This window comes from Castor canadensis, chromosome 7 (assembly GCF_047511655.1).
Source record: "Castor canadensis chromosome 7, mCasCan1.hap1v2, whole genome shotgun sequence".
NCBI classification, from domain to species: domain Eukaryota; kingdom Metazoa; phylum Chordata; class Mammalia; order Rodentia; family Castoridae; genus Castor; species Castor canadensis.
The window spans coordinates 14,014,394-14,034,674 of NC_133392.1; the positions used below are offsets into that span (position 1 = coordinate 14,014,394).

Genomic DNA, 20,281 nt, shown 5'->3' on the forward strand with positions numbered 1-20,281 from the left:
TTCTCTACCTGCAGTTATAGTCACCGTAGTACAAAAGTCATGGTCAGCTGTGATGGTCTCAGTGTCTTACTGTTATCTCACTCCACCTCTGTGAATCCACTGAATCTGTTTTCATTTCTCTGCCTTTTATCAAAGGTTGAATTAATAAAAGGAAATCTGCAAAGTGTTGGACTTACACTTCGCCTAGTTCAGTCGTCTGATGGGTATGCTGGGCATGTCGTCATCGAAACTGTAGCCCCAAACTCACCTGCTGCGATTGCAGACCTTCAGCGGGGAGACCGGCTCATTGCCATTGGAGGTAATTACACTAATACGTAATGTACTTCACGTGTACAGAGGAACGTCCCCTCTCTTCCTTCCTCCTTATTTCTATAACAAGCATCTGCTACTTCTTACGTTACTTTCTTTTATGATGAAAGGAAAGTAATGAACTTTATTATAAAAAATACCTGAAGGATACCTTAAACATACATCTAAAGTATATATGTCATTTTAGTCCTACTGTCATAAATATTTAAAATACTCCATCTTTAGGACACTTTAATATAACTTCTCTAATTTTTCTTCCCTTCCCACCTTTTACTCTATATTTTTATTGAATGTGAGAGTAAGAGCAAATCAACCATCACCTTCACCATCACTATTCTGAGCCTAAAATTGGTAGTATTAGCACTACTAACCCCATTACATAGGACAAGAAAATGAGCAGGAGAGGAACTGGTATTCCTTGCTCTAGAGGGCATACCCACACTCTCCTGGGGCTCCATACTGTCTGAATGTGCAGCCATTTGTTAGTATGCTGTTATTCAGAGTTCAGCCAAATCACGGGTGGAAAAATGTCACCTGCATACTGTACACCTTCTTATCAACTGGATTGTTGTTGACAGTAAAAACAACTCTATTGCTATGCAGATTATTTGCCTGGATATATGCCTAAGCAGTAGCACTAAAGTGTGCAGAGCAGTAAAGACATGCAAGTCTTTCAGACCTTGTGGTATCTAGTCACAGTTGATCAGTTTATTTTTATTTTTTTGGCTGCACTAGGGTTGAACTCAGGGACTCTTCCACTTGAGCCATACCCCTATCCCTTTTTGCTTTAGTTTTTTAATAAGGTCTCACTTTCATGCCCCAGGCCAGTCTGGACTGTGATCCTCCTGTTTCCTTACATAGCTGGGATGACAGTCACATGCTTTTTATTGGTTGGATGGGTGTCCCATTAACTGTTTGCCCTGGCTGGCCTCAAACTGTGATTTTCTGCCCTCTACTTCCAGAGTAGGTGGGATTATAGGTTTGACCTACCGTGCCTGACTATAGTTGACCTTGTAAGGGCAGTGTAATAAGTTCTTTCACAGCTAAGACATCAAGTAAGGTAGAATGGTTCCCAAATCAAAGAGCAGTTATCCTTGGTAACATTTCACAAACTCTTGTCTTTGATTTAAATCCATTGTCACAATAAAGCAATGAAAATGATATAGTTGCACACTTGGGAGCTCAACTATGTCAGTTTTTCCATGTAGAAATCTCTCTGATCGTGGCATAAGCAGTGAATCCCTCACTTTCATGTGTATTCCAGGCACCGGCCATGGTATTCAAAAATGTGCAGTGATTCAGAATATTCAAGGTGGGCCCAAGATTCTGCATCTCTAATAAGCTCTCAATGATGGTGATGCTGCTGGTCCATAGACACTTAGGACGGGTGTAAAACAGACCTCCTCCACTCCATAAACATAAAAGTTAGTCTCCCACAGCTAAAATCACAGTTCAATGTACATTTCTTACACTCACACATACCCTGTTTTGGTTTTACGTGTTGGGGATATTCTTTTTTTTTTTTCAACCTATTTTACGTATTGGGGATTTTACTTCTTTATGTCCCTTTTAGGGTTTTGTTTTCAACTATACAAGTAGTAAATATCTATTATCCAAAATAAACAAATCCAAATAATACAAATGTATGCAAAGCTTTAAAAAATGTTATTCCTTCATACCTAGTAACATTTGTAAAAAAACAAATTTGTATTGAGAGGTAAGTGTGATACACATTATTTATATAGGTTTATTTCTTTTAATTTATCATAAACTTTGCCCCATATCAACGGGTATGTCTTTAAAAATTATAGTTGTAATTGATTAATTTATATGGATATATAATGGTTTTTAAAATATTTAGTAATGGAATTGGTGATAGCTGTAACAAGATTGAATTTTTGTTCCAGTACTTTATGTTTTCCCTTTTATCTTAAACCAGGTGTGAAAATTACATCAACACTGCAAGTGTTAAAGCTTATCAAGCAGGCTGGTGACCGAGTCCTGGTGTACTATGAAAGGCCTGTTGGCCAGAGTAATCAAGGTACGGTGCTACAAGATAATTTTGGCCAGTTGGAAGAAAACTATTTGTCAAGCTCATGCCAACCAGGTTATGAAGAGGAAGCTGTTGGGTTGGCAGTTGATGCTGAAAACAGAGACTTGGATTCTGAATTTGAAGATTTGGCAAGTGACATTAGAGTACAAAATGAGTTCAAGGATGAGGCGCAGTCATTAAGTCATAGTCCTAAACGTACTCCCACCACACTTTCCATTAAACCCCTCGGCGCTATATCACCAGTTTTAAACCGTAAATTGGCTGGAGGAAGTCACCCCCCACCACCAAAACTTCCATCCAAAGAAGGAAATAAGCCAGCAACCCTAAAAACTTCTGAGGTAACAGACCCAGCACAAGTGACAAAACCCAACCAAGGACCCACTTTCAAACCACCTGTGCCACCACGACCACAAGTGAAAGTTCCTTTGCCTTCTGTGGATGCCCCAACTCAGGCAGAGCAGGATGTTGTTGAAAAGCCAGAGAAGGTACTGCCTCCGCCTCCTGCAGATAAATCTGCTGAAAAGCAAGCGAAGACTGTGGATCATGTAGACGATGTGGCTCCAGCTAAGCAGTTTTCAACAAAGCAAGAAGTGGTGAAAGATTGTATTTCAGAAAGTTCCTGCCCTACTAAGGACAGTTCAGATGACCGTCAAACATGGGAATCATCTGAAATTCTTTATCGTAATAAGCTAGGAAAATGGACAAAAACCAGAGCATCCTGTTTGTTTGATATAGAAGCCTGCCACAGATACCTAAACATTGCACTGTGGTGCAGGGATCCTTTCAAGTTGGGGGGTCTTATCTGTTTGGGGCATGTTAGTTTAAAACTTGAAGAAGTGGCTTTAGGGTGCCTGGCTACATCAAATATGGAATACCTTTCAAAATTCAGGCTGGAAGCCCCTGCACCCAAGGCAATGGTCTCTAGAACTGCACTTCGAAATCTGAGTATGCAAAAAGGCTTCAATGACAAATTTTGCTTTGGTGACGTTACTATTCACTTCAAATATTTGAAGGAAGGAGAACCAGACCACCACATAGCTACTATTGTAGAGAAAGAAAAAGAACTCCATTTGGTCGAAGAAGTGTCTGCTTTGCCTAAAGAGGAACACTTTGTCGGACAGACAGGTTCACCAGAAAGTAAACATAGTTTCCAGGATACTCAGTTCCAAAACCCAACTTGGTGTGACTACTGTAAGAAAAAAGTTTGGACAAAAGCTGCTTCCCAGTGTATGTTCTGTGCTTATGTTTGTCATAAAAAATGTCAAGAAAAGTGTCTAGCCGAGACTCCTCTTTGTGGAGCAACTGAGAGGCGATTAGACCGGACCCTGAAAACACTCAGACTGGAAGGACAAGAGCCCCTCTTGGGCCTGCCTCCTCGTGTTGATACTGAAGCTAACAAGTCAGTCAATAAGACAACAGGTTTGACAAGGCACATTATCAATACTAGCTCTCGGTTGCTAAATTTGCGTCAAGTCTCCAAAACACGCCTCGCTGAACCAGGAACTGATCTCGTAGAACCTTCACCAAAACACACGCCCAACACATCGGACAATGAAGGCAGTGACACAGAGGTCTGCGGTCCAAACAGTCCTTCCAAACGGGGAAACACCACAGGAATAAAGTTAGTGAGGAAAGAAGGCGGGCTGGATGACAGTGTGTTCATCGCAGTTAAAGAAATCGGCCGTGACCTATACAGAGGCTTGCCTACTGAGGAGAGGATCCAGAAGCTAGAGTTCATGTTGGATAAACTGCAGAATGAAATCGATCAGGAATTGGAACACAATAATTCCCTTGTTAGAGAAGAAAAAGAGACAACTGATACAAGGAAAAAATCACTTCTTTCTGCTGCTTTAGCTAAATCAGGTGAAAGACTGCAAGCTCTAACACTTCTTATGATCCACTACAGAGCAGGCATTGAAGATATTGAAACCTTAGAAAGTTTGTCTTTAGAACAGCACTCCAAAAAAATAAGCAAGTATGCAGATGATACAGAAGAAGACCTGGATAGTGAAATTAGCCAACTGATAGACTCTCAGCCATTCAGCAGCATCTCAGATGACTTATTTGGCCCATCTGAGTCAGTGTAACAGACAGGCTATTTAAACTTTCAAATGGCTGGGGACAAGATGCATCTAAAGTACCACAGATACAACCACATTTCAATCCTCTCGTAATGCACTTTGGCCTGCTTCTCAGTTATTTGCTTGTATAAGAGCAAGAATGATAAAGGTTGTTTTCCAGCAGACACATGACCACTAAATTGGTTGCTTTAGGTTGCATTTATAGCTATGCTTTTTTAGGTTTATATTAGGAATTGGTTTTTACTAATTTATTTTTAACTTTTTCTAATTATGTGATTATGTAAGCTAACTTTTTGTGTTTATGTATGTGTGATGTCTGTTATTTTTCCTTCCTCTTAGTTTTTGAATTAGTGTCCAGATCCTTGAAATATTTTCATTTTCATCATGGTTATAACAACAGATTTGCTGCATGCCCAAATTGACAACAGCAATTACTGAGGGAACAGGTTTTGAATTTTTCTTTTGTATTATGAAGTTTGTCATCTCTACTTGCTTGAGGTTTTGTTATTTGGGGTTTGAGGGTGCTTTTTATTTTGTTTTTGCCAAATGTAACATGAAAGCAGATGCTGCAGCTTTTAGTATGTTATGCAGATTTAGTAAAAAAAAATTTTATATATATATATATATTGCTTGCTTTCTATGCTTCTGTGAAATTTTCTAAAACTTTTGTGCAGTTGGAGTAAAAGTATAGTTATTAATTTGAAGAGCCTGCATTGAAAAATAAAAGGTAATATGGAATAAATATATCATATAGTTGGTCAAGAATTTTAGAGAGGATAACCAGCTTGATTACTGCAAGACAGTAACCTGTAGGATTTTGAAGTAATTTTCAAAATGCCAATGCTTTCCTAAGCATTCATGGTGATTTTTTCATCTTCAGCTCTCCCATAGGAAATAAAGCACGTGCAAGGGTTTTTAAAGTTTCAGAGGACTGTTCTTAAAATAACCATGTTGATAACTGGTTTTATTATAAAAAATTTTCATGTAGGAGTATGATGTGAAGAAAAAGAATCATGCAAATCATTTTATTGCTTCACCTGGTGTCTTACAGGCTTAACAGAATGATAATCATTCTGAATACTTTGGTAGTTCAGACCATCTTCATTTGTTATTAAAAAATAGATAAATGAATAAAAATAGACAGTATACATAGGAATTGGGACCAGTTCTCTGAAAATGATGATCTAGTCTGATACTGGGTCTATCTTATAAATGCCAGTAACACACAACGGAGGGAAAATGTGTGAACTTGACCTCTCTTGGTACCTTAGAAGTTTGGGCCTGTTATATACCTATAAAATGGATGTGTATGTTTTTCCCTTTTGCAAGTAACTCTAATGATAAACTAATACATAAACTGACATAAATTTAAAACCAGATGCAACAGCTGTTATGGCTGGTAGAAAAATGCATAGTGTTAAAGTAAGGATTGTGGTCCAGTCTTGTAGTCCAGACTCCATACAAGAGTTTAAGTTCAAGCTCTTCCATTAATGAACTGTGCAGCTCTAAGCAAGTCACAAAAGGACTCCATGTGGCAGGCTCCCTGTCTCTGATGTGAGAATGATAATACTTTAACTACCTCACAGGATTGTTGTGAGGAAACCAGTAGCATAACTACAAAAGCACTTTGAGCAGTAACAAACTATACAAGGTATTATTTATATGAGAAAAACATTTTTGAGGGTAGAAAAGTTATTTTGCTTTTAAAATCAGAAGTTAACTCTCCTATTTTATTAAGTGAAATATTATGGTTCTAAATACCTTTCTTGGCCAGGTTTATAACGAGAATATATATGTGTTAACCACCCCCCCCCCTCAGTTTATTTAGGCAGCTGGCATTTTAAAAGAACTTCCTGAAAGCTGAATTGTTGTTCCACAGCATATGCTTGAAACAATCTGTCCAACATATAACCACATTTCATCTTGTAAAAAAAATAACTTGCCACTGCTAACTTGGAAGGTGAAGTGTCTATAAATGGCTGGCATTTATGTATTAAACCATGGAAGTTGTAATGATACCCAAGCATGCTCCTGAAAGCTGATGCATTTGAAAGAGCTGTAGAAACAATGCAAAACTTGAGTTCCATAAGAATCTACTATGTTTTAAAGTATTTAACTCTGTAGGACCTTAATTACAGGAAGCTCAGTAATGCTGCTAATGACATTTGTAAAATATACCTTTAGTATAGTGCAATACTTTTCTATCTACTGAGAGAGACAGTAGAGGCATCACAGTCATACTTTAGTGCAAGGGGGGACACTCCAAATAGCCTAGAGTATAGTAAGGTATAAGGCTTCAATTTTAAAAAAGTTGTATTATATTACATTACTGATGTAATCTTGCTGCCATGCTATGTTATCAATAGCTAAAAAATAATAAAGACTACCACAGAAAATAAGAATATCTTCATTTGATGACATCTAAAGACAAGGTGACTGCTGCATCTCTGTGAAATTATTGCCTGGTATAATTTGGCCATACAGACAAGCTAACAGTTCACTTTTGCTAAACAAAATTGCAGAAGCATTTAAAAAAAAGTCTCTGTTTCCTTAACTTGTGAAATATATGTATAGATTTGCTTCTCTTATATAATAATAACTAGACTATACATAGACCCTGTCTCAAAAAAAATTACACTAATTAAAGTGTATCATCTTCATTAGTATGTAGATGAATGATTTGGTTTGACAAAATGAGCAACATTTTAGCATTTTGCAATCATAACATACTACATTTCTTAATGGCAAGCCTCATACTCTTCAGTATCATGACTATTTGGAATATTATGTGGATATTTTCTTATTGTAAGAGAAGAAAATACAATCTAAATATTTTGAACATATTATCAAGTTCTAAATTTAAGTATACCTGACTTTTTAAAGGCAGTTTGAAAATATTTGCTTACTAAGACAATAAAATTTTAAGTCCCTTAAAAATAAATTTAAAATCACTTTAATTAAAATGTTATCTTAATTTCTAAATTGAGATAGTACTTTTCCTTACCAAAGAAAAGAGTGGGAGCTTCCCTAGCATCTTTTTGAGTACTGGATGCCCGTTTAAGGTCTGATTAAAACTAGACCCCCAGTCTCGGAAGAAGCTGTTGAACATACACACACTGTTCAAAATGACCCTATTTTCAAGGATTTTGCAGAACACCCAGGGCCCTGGGGCCTGGGCTTGCATACCATATGTCAAAGGCTGGATATTAGAGGTATTTTCATCAGGTAGTTATTTGATCACAGTAGCTAGAACAGTAATATAAGTAGAGATTCAATAATTACTGTTTTTTCCACACTGATAATAATGTGGCTGGTTATATTTTCATTTAAAACAAATTGTGGAAAGCCAAAAGTATGCTTCACACTAACCTGCAGTGATTTTTACCTGATACCTGCAAGCACAAAAGAAAAGTTTTTAATTAAACATTCATAGTCAGAATGATACCTAATTTATTTTATTGCAACAGGAATATTTGGTTTAGGAAAGAATACAGGCAGGTACAGTACAGTGCTCAAAAGATTTATTAAGTAAACTGCTAAAACATGACTTGGACAGATATGCTTAGCAGTCAAAAGAAAACTGAATATTCATTGCTACCTCATTAAGGTTTTTGTGTCTGTATTACCTGGTACAAACATAAAAGCCACCTTTGTTCAAAAAATCTTCAGAGAGCTGGATTTTCTTTGTTCTGATACATACACAATAAAAAAAAGTTTTTTAACCCTCTATTTTCAGTCTTGCTAACTTTATATGACTGATGTTAGTCATATAAAAGACCTTACTGGGTTTTTTTCCCCATATACACATTTTTTTACTCCCCAAACATTTCTGAAAAATTCGTCTGTCTTTTATCTTTTCCCTAGGGAACAATAGCAGACATGCCTTTGCCAGTCATTCTTACAGACTGCCTTAAAGGCAAAAACGAAGCAGGAACAAATACGATGTTGTGGGCAAGAAGAACCACAAACTCTAAGAGAACCAATTTATAGCACATTTTTAAAGGCTATCCTTATAAAATAAAACCAATCCTGCCTTTTTATTTTAACCATATCTCCAGAGCCATCTTGTAAAGTAGCAGACTTGTGTAACTATCCATTGTTACTAAGAAGGAAGCCTGTTTCCCTCAAACACATTGCACTTGGAAACCAGACTTCAAACCACCTATGGCCCACAGAAAAGCTTCATAAAAGCAAAAGACGTTAGCTACTTTCCTAGAGAATCTGTAATATTGCAGTCGATAAGACTGAGGAGTCGTTCCGAAGTTCTTTTCCTCTTGTTGTCCAAGTAAACACAAACACAATTTCAGCTTAGCAAAACTGACATTAGGTAATTTTGTTTACAATTACAGAACTGCAGAATTAACAAGTACTCCACACTATCTTTACATCCCAATCGTATTTCATACATGGCTATGTTGACTGACAGTGTTCACTAACAGTATTGCTGATACACTGAAAAAACACATCAATGTTGCCATGTTTAGAAGAACTACACTACCCAGCACACAAGATGATATGGTAACACATACACATTTTTAGATGGTTTTCTGTCTGGGAAAGGGGATGTGTCCTGAACACCCTATTGATCTGTTTTCCTAACACGTTTAAAGATAGTTTCATTCCTTAGTTTCAAATTCATTTTCACATTGATGTGAACATCTTTTAGGAGTCTAAAAAATAATGGTTACAGCCAATTCAAAATTAATAGAGCCCTAGAAAAACACTTGGATGACTTGCAGACAAGTCAAAGATACTGTAGTCTGATATTTCTAATTATAACAGCTATTAGTCTTGTAAGGTTTCTTTTTCTAAAACTCGAACTAGGTGTTGATAAACTGTACCGTGCTTAAACACTCTCGACAGTGTAAGGTACATATGCCCTCCATTTTCATCCAGCAAGACAATTTACATCTTAAAGGAGAAGCTTTTGGTTCATAACTACATTTGGGTGCTTTTCTCTGCTTTCAGAACAATAATTTTTTTTCTCTTGTTGGTTTTTATGTTTGCTGCCAACCACAAGATAGAAATATTAATTTACAACCATCTCTTTCCAGGTGTGTGATTATATACAAAACTAATACCAGCAAAGATTTACAAATAAATCCAAAAGATCACTGACTCAATTTCTTGTCCTCTGCACTTGAAATAACTAGCTTTTGACTCATAAATCTATTCATACTAGTTACAAGTTAAATAACAACACTTAACTCAGTGTCGCTACATAACATGCTGTCTTACAATGATTGTTTTTCTGACTTCTGGTTTCTTGTTGGAACAGTCTCCGATAATGTGTGCTTTAAACACTCATTACCAATATTCAGAAAAAATTTTGAGTTTTTTTGTTCAAGTGTTCGTGAATGTAAGTTAAAAAATTATATTTGATTTGGATTCAAATATTTATAGATTTACAATATACCTATTTCGTTAAAATATATTGTATAATATTTAATAAAATCAAATACATAAAATAAAGTTTTCAACACTATTTATACAAACCCCTAGAAAAGCCGCTTTTTCTTTATAAGGCTGTTGGCAGTCGATCATAACTATGGAAAAGAAAGAATTGCCTTTGGTTGTTTACTCTTTGCCAGGGATGGATGGTGACTAAGACAGCTGTGCACGAGTCATTTCACTGGAAACACTTGTATACAATTAAACACTTGGATGACTTCAGATAGGCTCAGTCACTTTCGGATTCTTCATCATCACCTATCGGATATGACTGGATATTATTCTGAGTATACATTTTTGTCTTAATGGGGCAGTTGTGATCCATGAGAATAGCCTGAAAGAGAGCAAAGTGCAAGTACATTAACTAATTGTTTTGTAAAGATAAGACAGTTTTAACCTGCTGCTTTGAAGGATTACTAGTTTGAATGCACTGTGTCATTATCTGCTATTAACCAGTCATTTGGAGCCATTGGGCGATTCTAAGTGAAAATACCAGGCAACAGGAGATAGCAGAAGCCCTCTCTGCAGTATTTTCATTATACCTGTTGGTAGCAAAAGTCAGTTCTGGGAATTTCTACTCTGTGAAGCAAGGGTTAGTTAGGAAGGTTAGATTTAAGAAGATTACACTTAGAATCCTGGAAATGGGGCGAGGGGTGCTGGAGGTCACTCAGTCCAACTTCAGGAACTGAGGAAATGATGAGGACACTTCCTGAGGATGTGCAAAAGGGGCTCTCGCTTGCTAGAAACAGGAAATCTGAACTCAAACTTGACCCATTTTTGCATCCCTGGATCTGGTTCTTACGCCAGCCATCTTCACAGACTGCCCTTACATATTTTAAGACCATATCACCACGGCCCCTTAGGTATTTTCATGGCCAGACATCCTGGGACTTGTATTTCTTTGTAAATGTGTGATGCAGGCACCCTCCCCAGATCCTAGCTGTCCTGTCTTACCTCAATTTTATGATTGTCCTCGAACATAAAAGTCTCATCTCTCTCCTATTGTTATTTAAAATTAAACAAAAAAATAGTATGACTGCAAAAAAAAAAAGCAATGCTTTGTTTTCAAAGCATCTCAATTAATCATTTATAGTCATTATTCCTCTTTTCAAGTGTGGAACCAAGCATGTAGTCTGATAATAGAGCTGACATCATGCCAAGAACATACTACACATACAATGCTTCAACTTCACAATAACCCTGTGAGGTAGGTTGAGAAAATATGCACAAACAGGTTAAAGAACTTGACTCCATATCCTTGGGACTGGCTCCAAGACACCCCACACACACACATACACACAACACCAAAATCTGCACATGCTCAAGTGTTTTATATAAAGTAATGTAGTATTTGCATATAATCTACACATGCACTCCTGCATATTTTAAATCATGTCTAGATTACTTAGATACCCAGTATGATGTAAATATGCTGTGTAAGTAGTTATACTGTACTTAAGGAACAATGAAAAGGAAAAAAAAAGCCTACGTGTTAGTACACACTTAGTTCTATTCTGAATATTTTTGAAACTGAGGTTGGTTGAATCCACAGATGCAGAACCTGTGGATGCAGCGGGTTGACAGCACAGCTAGAATGAAGCAGAGGGGGCAGAGGAAGCAAGGCAGCCTCAGGACCAAGTCCACTCTTGTAACACTCCATGGCAGCTGGAGTGCAGGGGATGGCAGTGAGACCTCATGTGCAACTGGAATGAGTTCTCTTCCTCACCAGGTATGTCTTGTAGAGTTTTCCTCCCCTTGTGAACTCTTCCCCAATACCTTGTGGTGCAGTTTGCAAATCTAAAGGGATTAAAATATCTGATACTGGCCTACTGCAATCTATCTGGTGTCTGTTAGCTATTACTTCCAGCTCTTGTCCTGTAGATGTGATAAGACTCCACTCGATGCTTAACCCTTTTATCATTTCCCAAGAAATTCTCAAATGATCTGCCTGTGTGACACATGAAGATAAGGACTTCCTCGACCTCTGAGTCAGGCTGCTAGCTCAGATTGTCAGCTTCAAACTTAACTGTTTCCAATTATGCTGCTTGCTCAAAGATCACTGTGGAGATGGAGTGGTGACGTAGAGCAGGCTAAAAATGAAATTCCAGGTTCCTCCCTCCCATCACATGAAAGTGTTGTCAACAGCTTGAAGAAACACTATCCCAGTCACAAGGCTTATATAAGACTACAACAGAAGAGTCATCCAGCTGACGAGCTTCCAGGGCACCTACTAAGTGTATGCCACTACCTAAAGATCCTATACCATCAACTTAGTTGCACAGGTCACCCAGGTTCATAGGTGGAATGCTCACTGCGGGTTAAGTGCCAGTGAAAATTATAGAGGAACCTTGAAAGATGAAAGGATTTGGACAACAAGGCTGGTGACAAGTGTGGATTATTTGTCAACAGGACACTAGGTAAAATAGAGACACTAAGCCACCAGACCACCAGAGGACCTGATTGCAAGGCTGCTGGGCCTGGCCCGCTAGGTGTGGGCTTCGACTCTTGCTTGGCCCATGGGCAGCAAGGCTACCTTGGAAAGAATGGTCGTCATACCTTATGCAAAATTGCCTTCTGTCACTCCACTCACCCACCATTGCACCTGTAAAGGAATCATAAAGACCCCTGGGCCTAGGACTGGTCATAGACTATGAACTCAATAAAAACTGCACTGCAGGGAAGTTCGGTGAGCCTGGTGCTTTGGCATCATACATATGTAAGTGATCAGAATTTATCAGTGCAGCCAAACTATTTGTTGACATAGCCTGTCTGTTTCAGGTAAACAGAAATATTGTTTCATAGCTTTCAATACCTAGCTTGCTGGCTTCAGAGCCTGTCTGGAAAGATTGGGAAATAGTTATATTTTTCCAAAAGTTATGCATGATTAAATAAGCCAGATGACATATAATATTTCAAAAGTGCCACGAAAAGAGGCGCAAGCAGCAAGTGGGTAGGTCAAGTACATGAGGGATAAGTGCCCAGTGGCCCATGAAGTAGGAAAGTATTTTAAATCAGCATTCCACACACTGAGGAGAAAGCTACATTCAACTTTTAGCTGAGGAGAAAAAGGGAGGGTTGGCATATGAAGTTAGAGGAAAGACCAGAGACTGAAAGCCCAGCCTCAGCCCTGAACAAATACCTAGCTTGTATCAAATGCAGATCAGAGATGGAATTGCCAAGATAGTTAAAAAACATGGCAGACCAAATGAAGTGGGAAAGTCATACAAATTTGATGCTGGACTAGTGAAACAGTAAAAGCATTGGAAGGTAGAGCTCTAGTCTTGGAGACTTTGAAAGGTACCAGGCCTAGCAGAAAGTGTTACTCTCATTAACATAACTAGAAAGGTGATGGCTTTGCATGTACTATATAAGGGCCCTGCAAAGGGACAAATGTCTCCAAGTGGATTACAATGTGCAGAGCATGCCTTGTCTTATCAGCTGTGGCCATCCCATCCTTGCCCAGTCTATGGCATCCAGGAAACAGGTTGTGGCTTGAAGGACCTCACAGAGCCATCTGGTAGAAGAAACCTGCACTCCTCAGACCACCTCCTTTGTGCCTGGACAACAATTAGAAATTTCTAGAATGAGGCTAAGAAATGTGCCCTGCCTATAAAAATGATTCTTTAATCTGAAAAGCAAAATCCATACCAACTGGGTGTTTTGAGAATTAAGAACAGTGTTGTGTAATGGTCTTATCACAGGAACTGTTTTCCTCAAAGGCAGTGTTGACATTTCTTACACTTGCAGGGGGACCTGAGTAACAAGGAGTGTTTTTGTTTTTGTTTTTGTTTTCCTCTGCCTATGTGGATAACACTGATTATAAAGATCAGAATCCAGTAAACCAAATGGATAAAAAACTCAAGTAGTCACAAACTCATTTATGATTCTATGGCATGTGAGTCATGAAAAAAGCATTAGGTCTTTCCATATAAAACAGCTTAAGTGCAAACACCTTGTTATTAGGATGCTGCCTAATGAAAGAATGCTTTGCTCAGGGTGGAATGCCTTTTTCTGGCTCATGGGTTCCCTGTATTTGGATAGCTGCTAACCCTGAGCACCAGCACTTGTCTCTGCTGGGTTTTCTCAAGTGTATAATAATCAATTCTTTCTCCCCTTGGCACACACTGCCGCACTCTGTCTTATCATTAGGTGCTATCGGCTTCCACCACTTTGTTCCTGCTCTGCTTGTATAATGAGCAGACAGCAGCTGCTGGCCACCACCCTCAAGTGTTACCATTATGCCAGTCAAATGGCATCCTCCAATTCTGGACATCAGTTATGGGCAGTGAGATGCACATCTTTTCAAGATTTAATGACTTATCTTGCTGGGCACTTATTAAAATTTTACAGTGAAAGTGGCTTTCTGGAGACCTGTAATTCTTACTGCTTTGCCTTTTGAGATGGTCTTTTCCACTACCTTCGGTATTTTTATTTTAAATAAACTAAAGCATTGATCTAAATGGAGAAAGAGAAAGGGCACTGAGGACCCACCTTCTGCCACCATTTTGCAGAACGTAGTGCTGGATGTATGGCTGGGCAAACATACCTCCTTCCCCTCTTGTCTTCTGACCTCACTTATTTCCTTCACTAGCTCAGATAGGCCATCATGCTGCTGCCCACAAACAGACACTACAATCACTAACATCTGCTGCCTTGACCAGGGATGCCCATCTAGCAGTTCTGGAGTCTGGGTAGCAAAACAAAACTCTGGCATTGAAGAGGGAAGACAGGCAGGACATTCGGATGCTGCTGAGCAGACAGAATGAGGCAGAATGCTAGATAAAACAGACAGATGTGACAGTGGGTGACAATGGAGACAGTAACCCATTTCCTGGGCCTGACCCTGTTAGGTCAGTGCTGTCATTTCCCTGTGCATCAGAGAAGAGAATCACATAGCCCCTGCAAGGGACAGACAGTGCAGCTGCCCTAGGCCTGTGCCTGTTTACCACCTCAAGAGTCTGAATGGCCTCCTGGGTGACAGAAGCATTGCCAGGTTATTCTATTTTTTTGGTCAAAGAAGGTTGGAGTATAACCTACATTACACCTTAATCAAATTGATAGGATGGCAACACCATGACAGCTTCCCAGTGCTGTGCTCAGAGTTTTCTGGCCCCTTCTGGGAAAAGCACTGTGTTCAGTCAGCCACACAACGGTAGAGGGGGAATATACACAGTCAGGCTGGTCACAGCCTCCTTCACCCTCAGAGAAGGAAGCTAGAGACACATGCAAGCAAGAAAAAGAAAGGAGAGGAGATGCTTCTACCCCAGGACCTCCATGGCACCTTCCCTCCTTTCCTAGGAGTCCAGTGGGATTCTGAATTAGCTGGTTAATCCTACCTCACCCAAAGCATAAGCCAGGGCCCAGAGCTTGAGGTATTTTTCAAAAGAGGATAAATGAATTAATGAATGTACAAAATGATCCAGACAAATGTAGGTTGCACATAACCCAACTTTAGGCTGTGTCTTTAAATCCACTTTTGTGGAAACCATCAATGACAGTTCAGGAAATGCCAAAGCCTTAAGACCTACTCAGTTGCAGAGTCAGAACTGCTGATGTACTTCCCAGAGAACATCACAAAGAAGCCCCAGCCTGTCAGTGAACACAGAAACACCATTGCACCTGCACATCTCCAGGTGTCTCCTTTCAGCTGAATGATCTCTGCCAGTGTTCAGTACTTAAAGATCAGCAGCACCACTGCCAGGTATGAAGGGTTTATCAGAAATACTGAGATTATTTTCTGTTGGAAAAGGCGAACACCTTAGAAAAGATAAAATGGCTCAGACGTTGCAAAATTCCAATTTAGAATCAGTAGGGTTGAACTTATTCAAAAGTGCACTTTACTCTCTGTATGGCTATGATTCTGGTCATAAAGTCATGAATTAAACAGCTCCCTATGCTCACGTGTGGAACTCAGGTTACACATATCATGATTTTCCATACAAATCCCTAAAGCCATCCCATAATCCTCACTGTATAGAGAGGACCAGGGCAACTGTCACTGCTGTAAGGGAGAAGAAAAGCAAGCAGCACCACAAATGGCTACTCTTGGGAGGCAGAAGAATTATGCTCAAGATTTACAAGCACTGTAGAAAATCAAATTGAAGTAGCTCAGGTCTATATTTGGTTGCCAAAAGAGCTACACTGATGCTAATCTATGTACCAAACTAATTTCATTCTTTGAGTGAATAAACAATCAAATATTATAAGCATGATAAAAACAACTGTAAAGGTAATAAAAATAAAAGAAGTAAGTGCCCTGTGTAGTACAAACTAAAAAGGAAACATTTGTTTGGAGGCTTCTGCCCCAAAGGAGCAGAAATACATTTTAGAATGGGACCATGAAAAAATTACCTGAATCATCTACTAAAATGACCAAGAAATGCTTCACTGCATCCTAAATTTTTCTTACCATTTTTTCTTCCTTGGCAGGTGGACTCCGAAGAAAAAAACAGAGAGGAGCAAAAGCAATATCAATTATCCCGATAATTGTCATGAGCCATGGGAAGCCAATGGCCTTTGCAATAGCCCCGCCAGCAGAAGGACCTTTTGGGAAAAGAGAATTAGACAGTGCTCTTGCAAATATCTTACCAACAGAAAATGGGAAGATTTCAATACTTTTAGGAGGTATTATCTGTCCTGCATTGAGATAAAAAGGTCATTTTGAAAGCCAAGGTTCTTACCTATAGCATACCCCATACAAAAGGCTACATCTGCAATGGCATACACACTCCCATAGACAGACACGTGCCGCAGGTCTACAAGGTAGCCCATTATAGGCATCATGGACGAATCCACCATCCCTGTGGATAGTTAGGGAACACAGTGTATGAAAACTGTTATAAACCAAACGTGAGACAGCTCTTCCCCTTTGCCATCACCACCTGCCAGTATTGTGGTAGACTCTTGACAGCACTGAGGAGTCAGCGGATGGGCTCTGAGGTTGGGAGTGGAACCCAGGACCACACTCTGAGTCCTTGTTAGGCGACCATTTGACTGCTCTCTGCCTTGCCTTACCTTGTCTGCCACCATTGGAGTGGCCTGTCATTTGGGTAAGGGTGGCCCAGTCCTCTGGCCACTCACCTTGGCTTTCTCCAGCTCCTCATTTTGTTGGATGACACCAACATCTAAGACCAATATTAGAACCTCTAATCTCTTGATTAGCAGAAGACAGGTGTGTGTGTGTGTGCAGAGTTCTGGGCTCAAATCCTTGGCTGAGCAAGCATAGTCATTCTGAACATCTCTAAACAGTTTCCCCATCTATAAAATGGGGGTACTGAGGATTGGCAGCAATGGACCAGTGCCTGTGAGCACACATGCTAAGCCATAACTCCCTCTCTCCACAAGTTTCAGCAGGGGGCAGGTGACAGGAACTCCACACAGACAGTATTTTCTTTACCAAGGCTTTTGAAAAGCATATGCAAAGCCTTTGTCCCCAGTCTCATCTGACAAGGTCTGCTCACAGATTTGAGCCCAAGCAAACTGCTGCATGAGGGAGCCTGTGCTTGCCCAAGCATGGCAGTGGAATATGTTTGTTTCTGTAAACCTGAGTCTTTTAAAAATGCTGGTTTTCAGGAAATAAATGACAAGTATGTGAAAGCAAGTGTGTGGTCTACAGGCTGTCACTGAGCTAAGTTGCTGGCAGCCTCCGCTCAAGCTTCTAGAAAACTGAGCTCAGTAACTATAGTCTCCTCACTCTACCAGAGGAACAGGAAATGTCCCCTGTAGAAAAAGCAGTTTCAAATTTAGGTGTGAGGGTCATGTAACTTACCAATCGCAAAACCAACTCCAAAGTTGGGAGCTATGAGTCCATAAATGTTTTTTGCAAAAGGAATCTGTGAAAGGAAAGAAATGTTATAATAACAAGATACTCAACTCTAAAATCATCTTGCAAAACTTAAGAATATCTCTGGAGCTAGTGGTCTTTTCCCTTCTGGGGAAATATGAGCAGGAGGAAGGATGGGCTTGCCATCCTTTTCTTATAAAGGGTAAAGGTTGAAATGGGTGCTCGGACTTCCGTGAAAACGTGTCAGGAGCCATCTGTGAAAGATAAGTGAGTTCACCCTCAACTTCAACAAGGAGAAAGAGGCTGTATTGAGGGAGATATTGGCCATTGGTAGAAGATGTTTTATCCTAAAAATATATTGCTATGACAATTGTAAGGGCTAGTATAGGGCTAGTAGCCCTAAAGTGTTTATGACACTGTAAAGTTTCAGATAATGAGAAGAAAAAACTTAAAGGTAAACTGTAATAGGATAACTTGTCATAAAATAAAAACATACCCATTGGACAGACTTGTCAAAAATGTTTTAAAAATTAGAAACAACAGACATCATAAAACTAAATATCAACAAGCTCAAACCCAAAACAAGACTTTGAGTCCTGACTGTCCCCACTTGTCAAATGCCATCTTTTACTCACACATAAAATGCTGATTCCAACAATTATCATTCCCAGAAGAGCACAGAGCCACCTATCAAAAGAAAAAGCACATTAATAATGAACACTTAGGGTGTTTGCCCAGTCCAATTTTTCAATGGAAATCCAAACAATTACTTGTTGCAACTAAGGCAGAAACACTGTGGATTTCATCAAAGAACAGGATTATCAGAATAACAGAATGAATGCCGCTTTCATTTCATCTTACCTCCCCATTTTGTGTGCAAGTATCCCAAAAATATTGGTTCCAATGAGATAAGAGATACTGGCTGGCAAGAAAGCAACGCCTGTGAATTTATGAAAAGGACACCTTATCAGTACTGAAAGCAGTCACATGTCAGAAAACTAATAATTATAGACGCTGCAGTGTTGATTCAAGCCAATGAAGTGAAGCCCCAAAGCCTGAACCCAAGCAGCTAATATCCGGTGGCCAGCTCTGATCTGGACCCCAACAAGGCTTATCCACCCCATACAGCTGCAGAGATGCTTCAGAAATGAAAGCCATTTCTCTATCAGCGGCTGCATCTCATCCCCATCTCTGTCTGGTGCATCTTTATACATGGACTGATAGGGAAAGCTCCCAACTGAGAGAGTCCAGCAACCGCCACCTATGTGTGCTGGACATCTATGTGCATGCCCTCCTCCTCCCATTAATTCCGTAAGATACAAGTAGTCACTGTCCTTGAAAGAATTAGGGAAAACTTGGATAAGCAAAATAAAGCAGTCAAAATTACCCCAACCCCATTACTCCGACAATCTCTACAGGATTTGCCCTTGTTAAGTTTATACACACACATGCAGGATTGTGTGCACTCCAGTGGGGTCATACCACACCTACTGCTCTATATCCTGCATTTCTCAGTTAGCTTTATGGACATCTTTCCATGTAAAAAAAATTTCCTATTTGGTCATATTGTAGCAAAGTCATACATCACTGACATTTCACGTCCAAGGTTCATGGGAAAGAAAGACTGCATCCCCTGGGTTCTGAGGAGTCGTGAGTGATTTCTTGCTGGTGGGGTCACAGGCTGCCTTGAAGGTGGCCCCACATTGAACAGGAAGGCCCCTGTCAGGCCACACCTGGCCTCCAGGGAATCTGTTCACCTCAGCTGTTCTATCCATTGCTAGGACAACAGAACAATCTCTTTATAACCTCTATTTTCCAACTTCTTAATAATTTTAGCATGTTTTTCGCATGCTAAAGGAGTTCACACTGGAGGAAAATCTGCAAATGCTCAGGGTGCAGAATGTAAACACATTGATGATAACAGGACTGACAGAGCTTCTCCACATCAACTGTGCTGTATAATGCATACACAGAAATTTCTTTTTTGACTACGCTTGGTTGAAACCACATGTAATAAGTCTGTGAAAAATGCAGGCTTACTGTACACAGGATAGCTGATTTGTTCTGAACCATGACTGCATTCACTAGATATGCTTGGAGGATGGTCAGCAGTGCTTGCCATATTCAAAGTACAGAGAGCCTGGGGCTTTTCTGGTCCGGGAAGTGCATCAACACACAAACAGACAGATGTGATCTTGTTCCTTTAAGGATAAAGCCCTAATGTAATCCACCAAACCCAGAGAAAGGGTGAGCCTCCAACACAATAGGGATTTCAAAAAGATGGGTTCCAGGAGCAAAATCCAAAACCACATCATTCTAGACCTGGGAATTCTGAGAAATAATAAAGAAAAATCTTATTTCATATTCCCAGGAATCATTTCTGTCACACATAACAATATGTGGTGGCCAAATAATTCAGTGTAATCTGATTCAGCAAACATTTACTGACAGCCATGTGCCCAACACAACACCAGCCTACAGCATAGACAATGACAATATGGCTCTTGTCACCACAGAAAGTGTCTTTGAAGGAAAGAATCAGATGATATTTGAACTGTGACATGCTCTTGTTAAGAACATAACAAAGTACAGACACCGGGCTCT

General features: G+C 39.5%; 2 protein-coding genes across 2 annotated transcripts in view; one reads left to right on the plus strand and one right to left on the minus strand.

Moving 5' to 3' along the window:
* Positions 1 to 9,938, plus strand: part of Pdzd8 (PDZ domain containing 8) — a 64,999-nt gene extending 55,061 nt beyond the window's left edge. Inside the window, exons 4-5 of the mRNA XM_020185947.2 lie at positions 136 to 298; positions 2,249 to 9,938. Of these exons, the coding sequence (XP_020041536.2) occupies positions 136 to 298; positions 2,249 to 4,449 (2,364 nt within the window). The 3' untranslated portion in view covers positions 4,450 to 9,938. The remainder of the gene's footprint in view (positions 1 to 135; positions 299 to 2,248) is intronic.
* Slc18a2 (solute carrier family 18 member A2) overlaps positions 9,001 to 20,281 on the minus strand; it is a 35,036-nt gene continuing 23,755 nt past the window's right edge. Inside the window, exons 11-16 of the mRNA XM_020185948.2 lie at positions 18,539 to 18,617; positions 18,313 to 18,364; positions 17,663 to 17,726; positions 16,575 to 16,694; positions 16,304 to 16,437; positions 9,001 to 10,228 (exon numbers count right to left, since the gene is read on the minus strand). Coding sequence (XP_020041537.1) covers positions 10,124 to 10,228; positions 16,304 to 16,437; positions 16,575 to 16,694; positions 17,663 to 17,726; positions 18,313 to 18,364; positions 18,539 to 18,617 — 554 coding nt within the window. The 3' untranslated portion in view covers positions 9,001 to 10,123. The remainder of the gene's footprint in view (positions 10,229 to 16,303; positions 16,438 to 16,574; positions 16,695 to 17,662; positions 17,727 to 18,312; positions 18,365 to 18,538; positions 18,618 to 20,281) is intronic.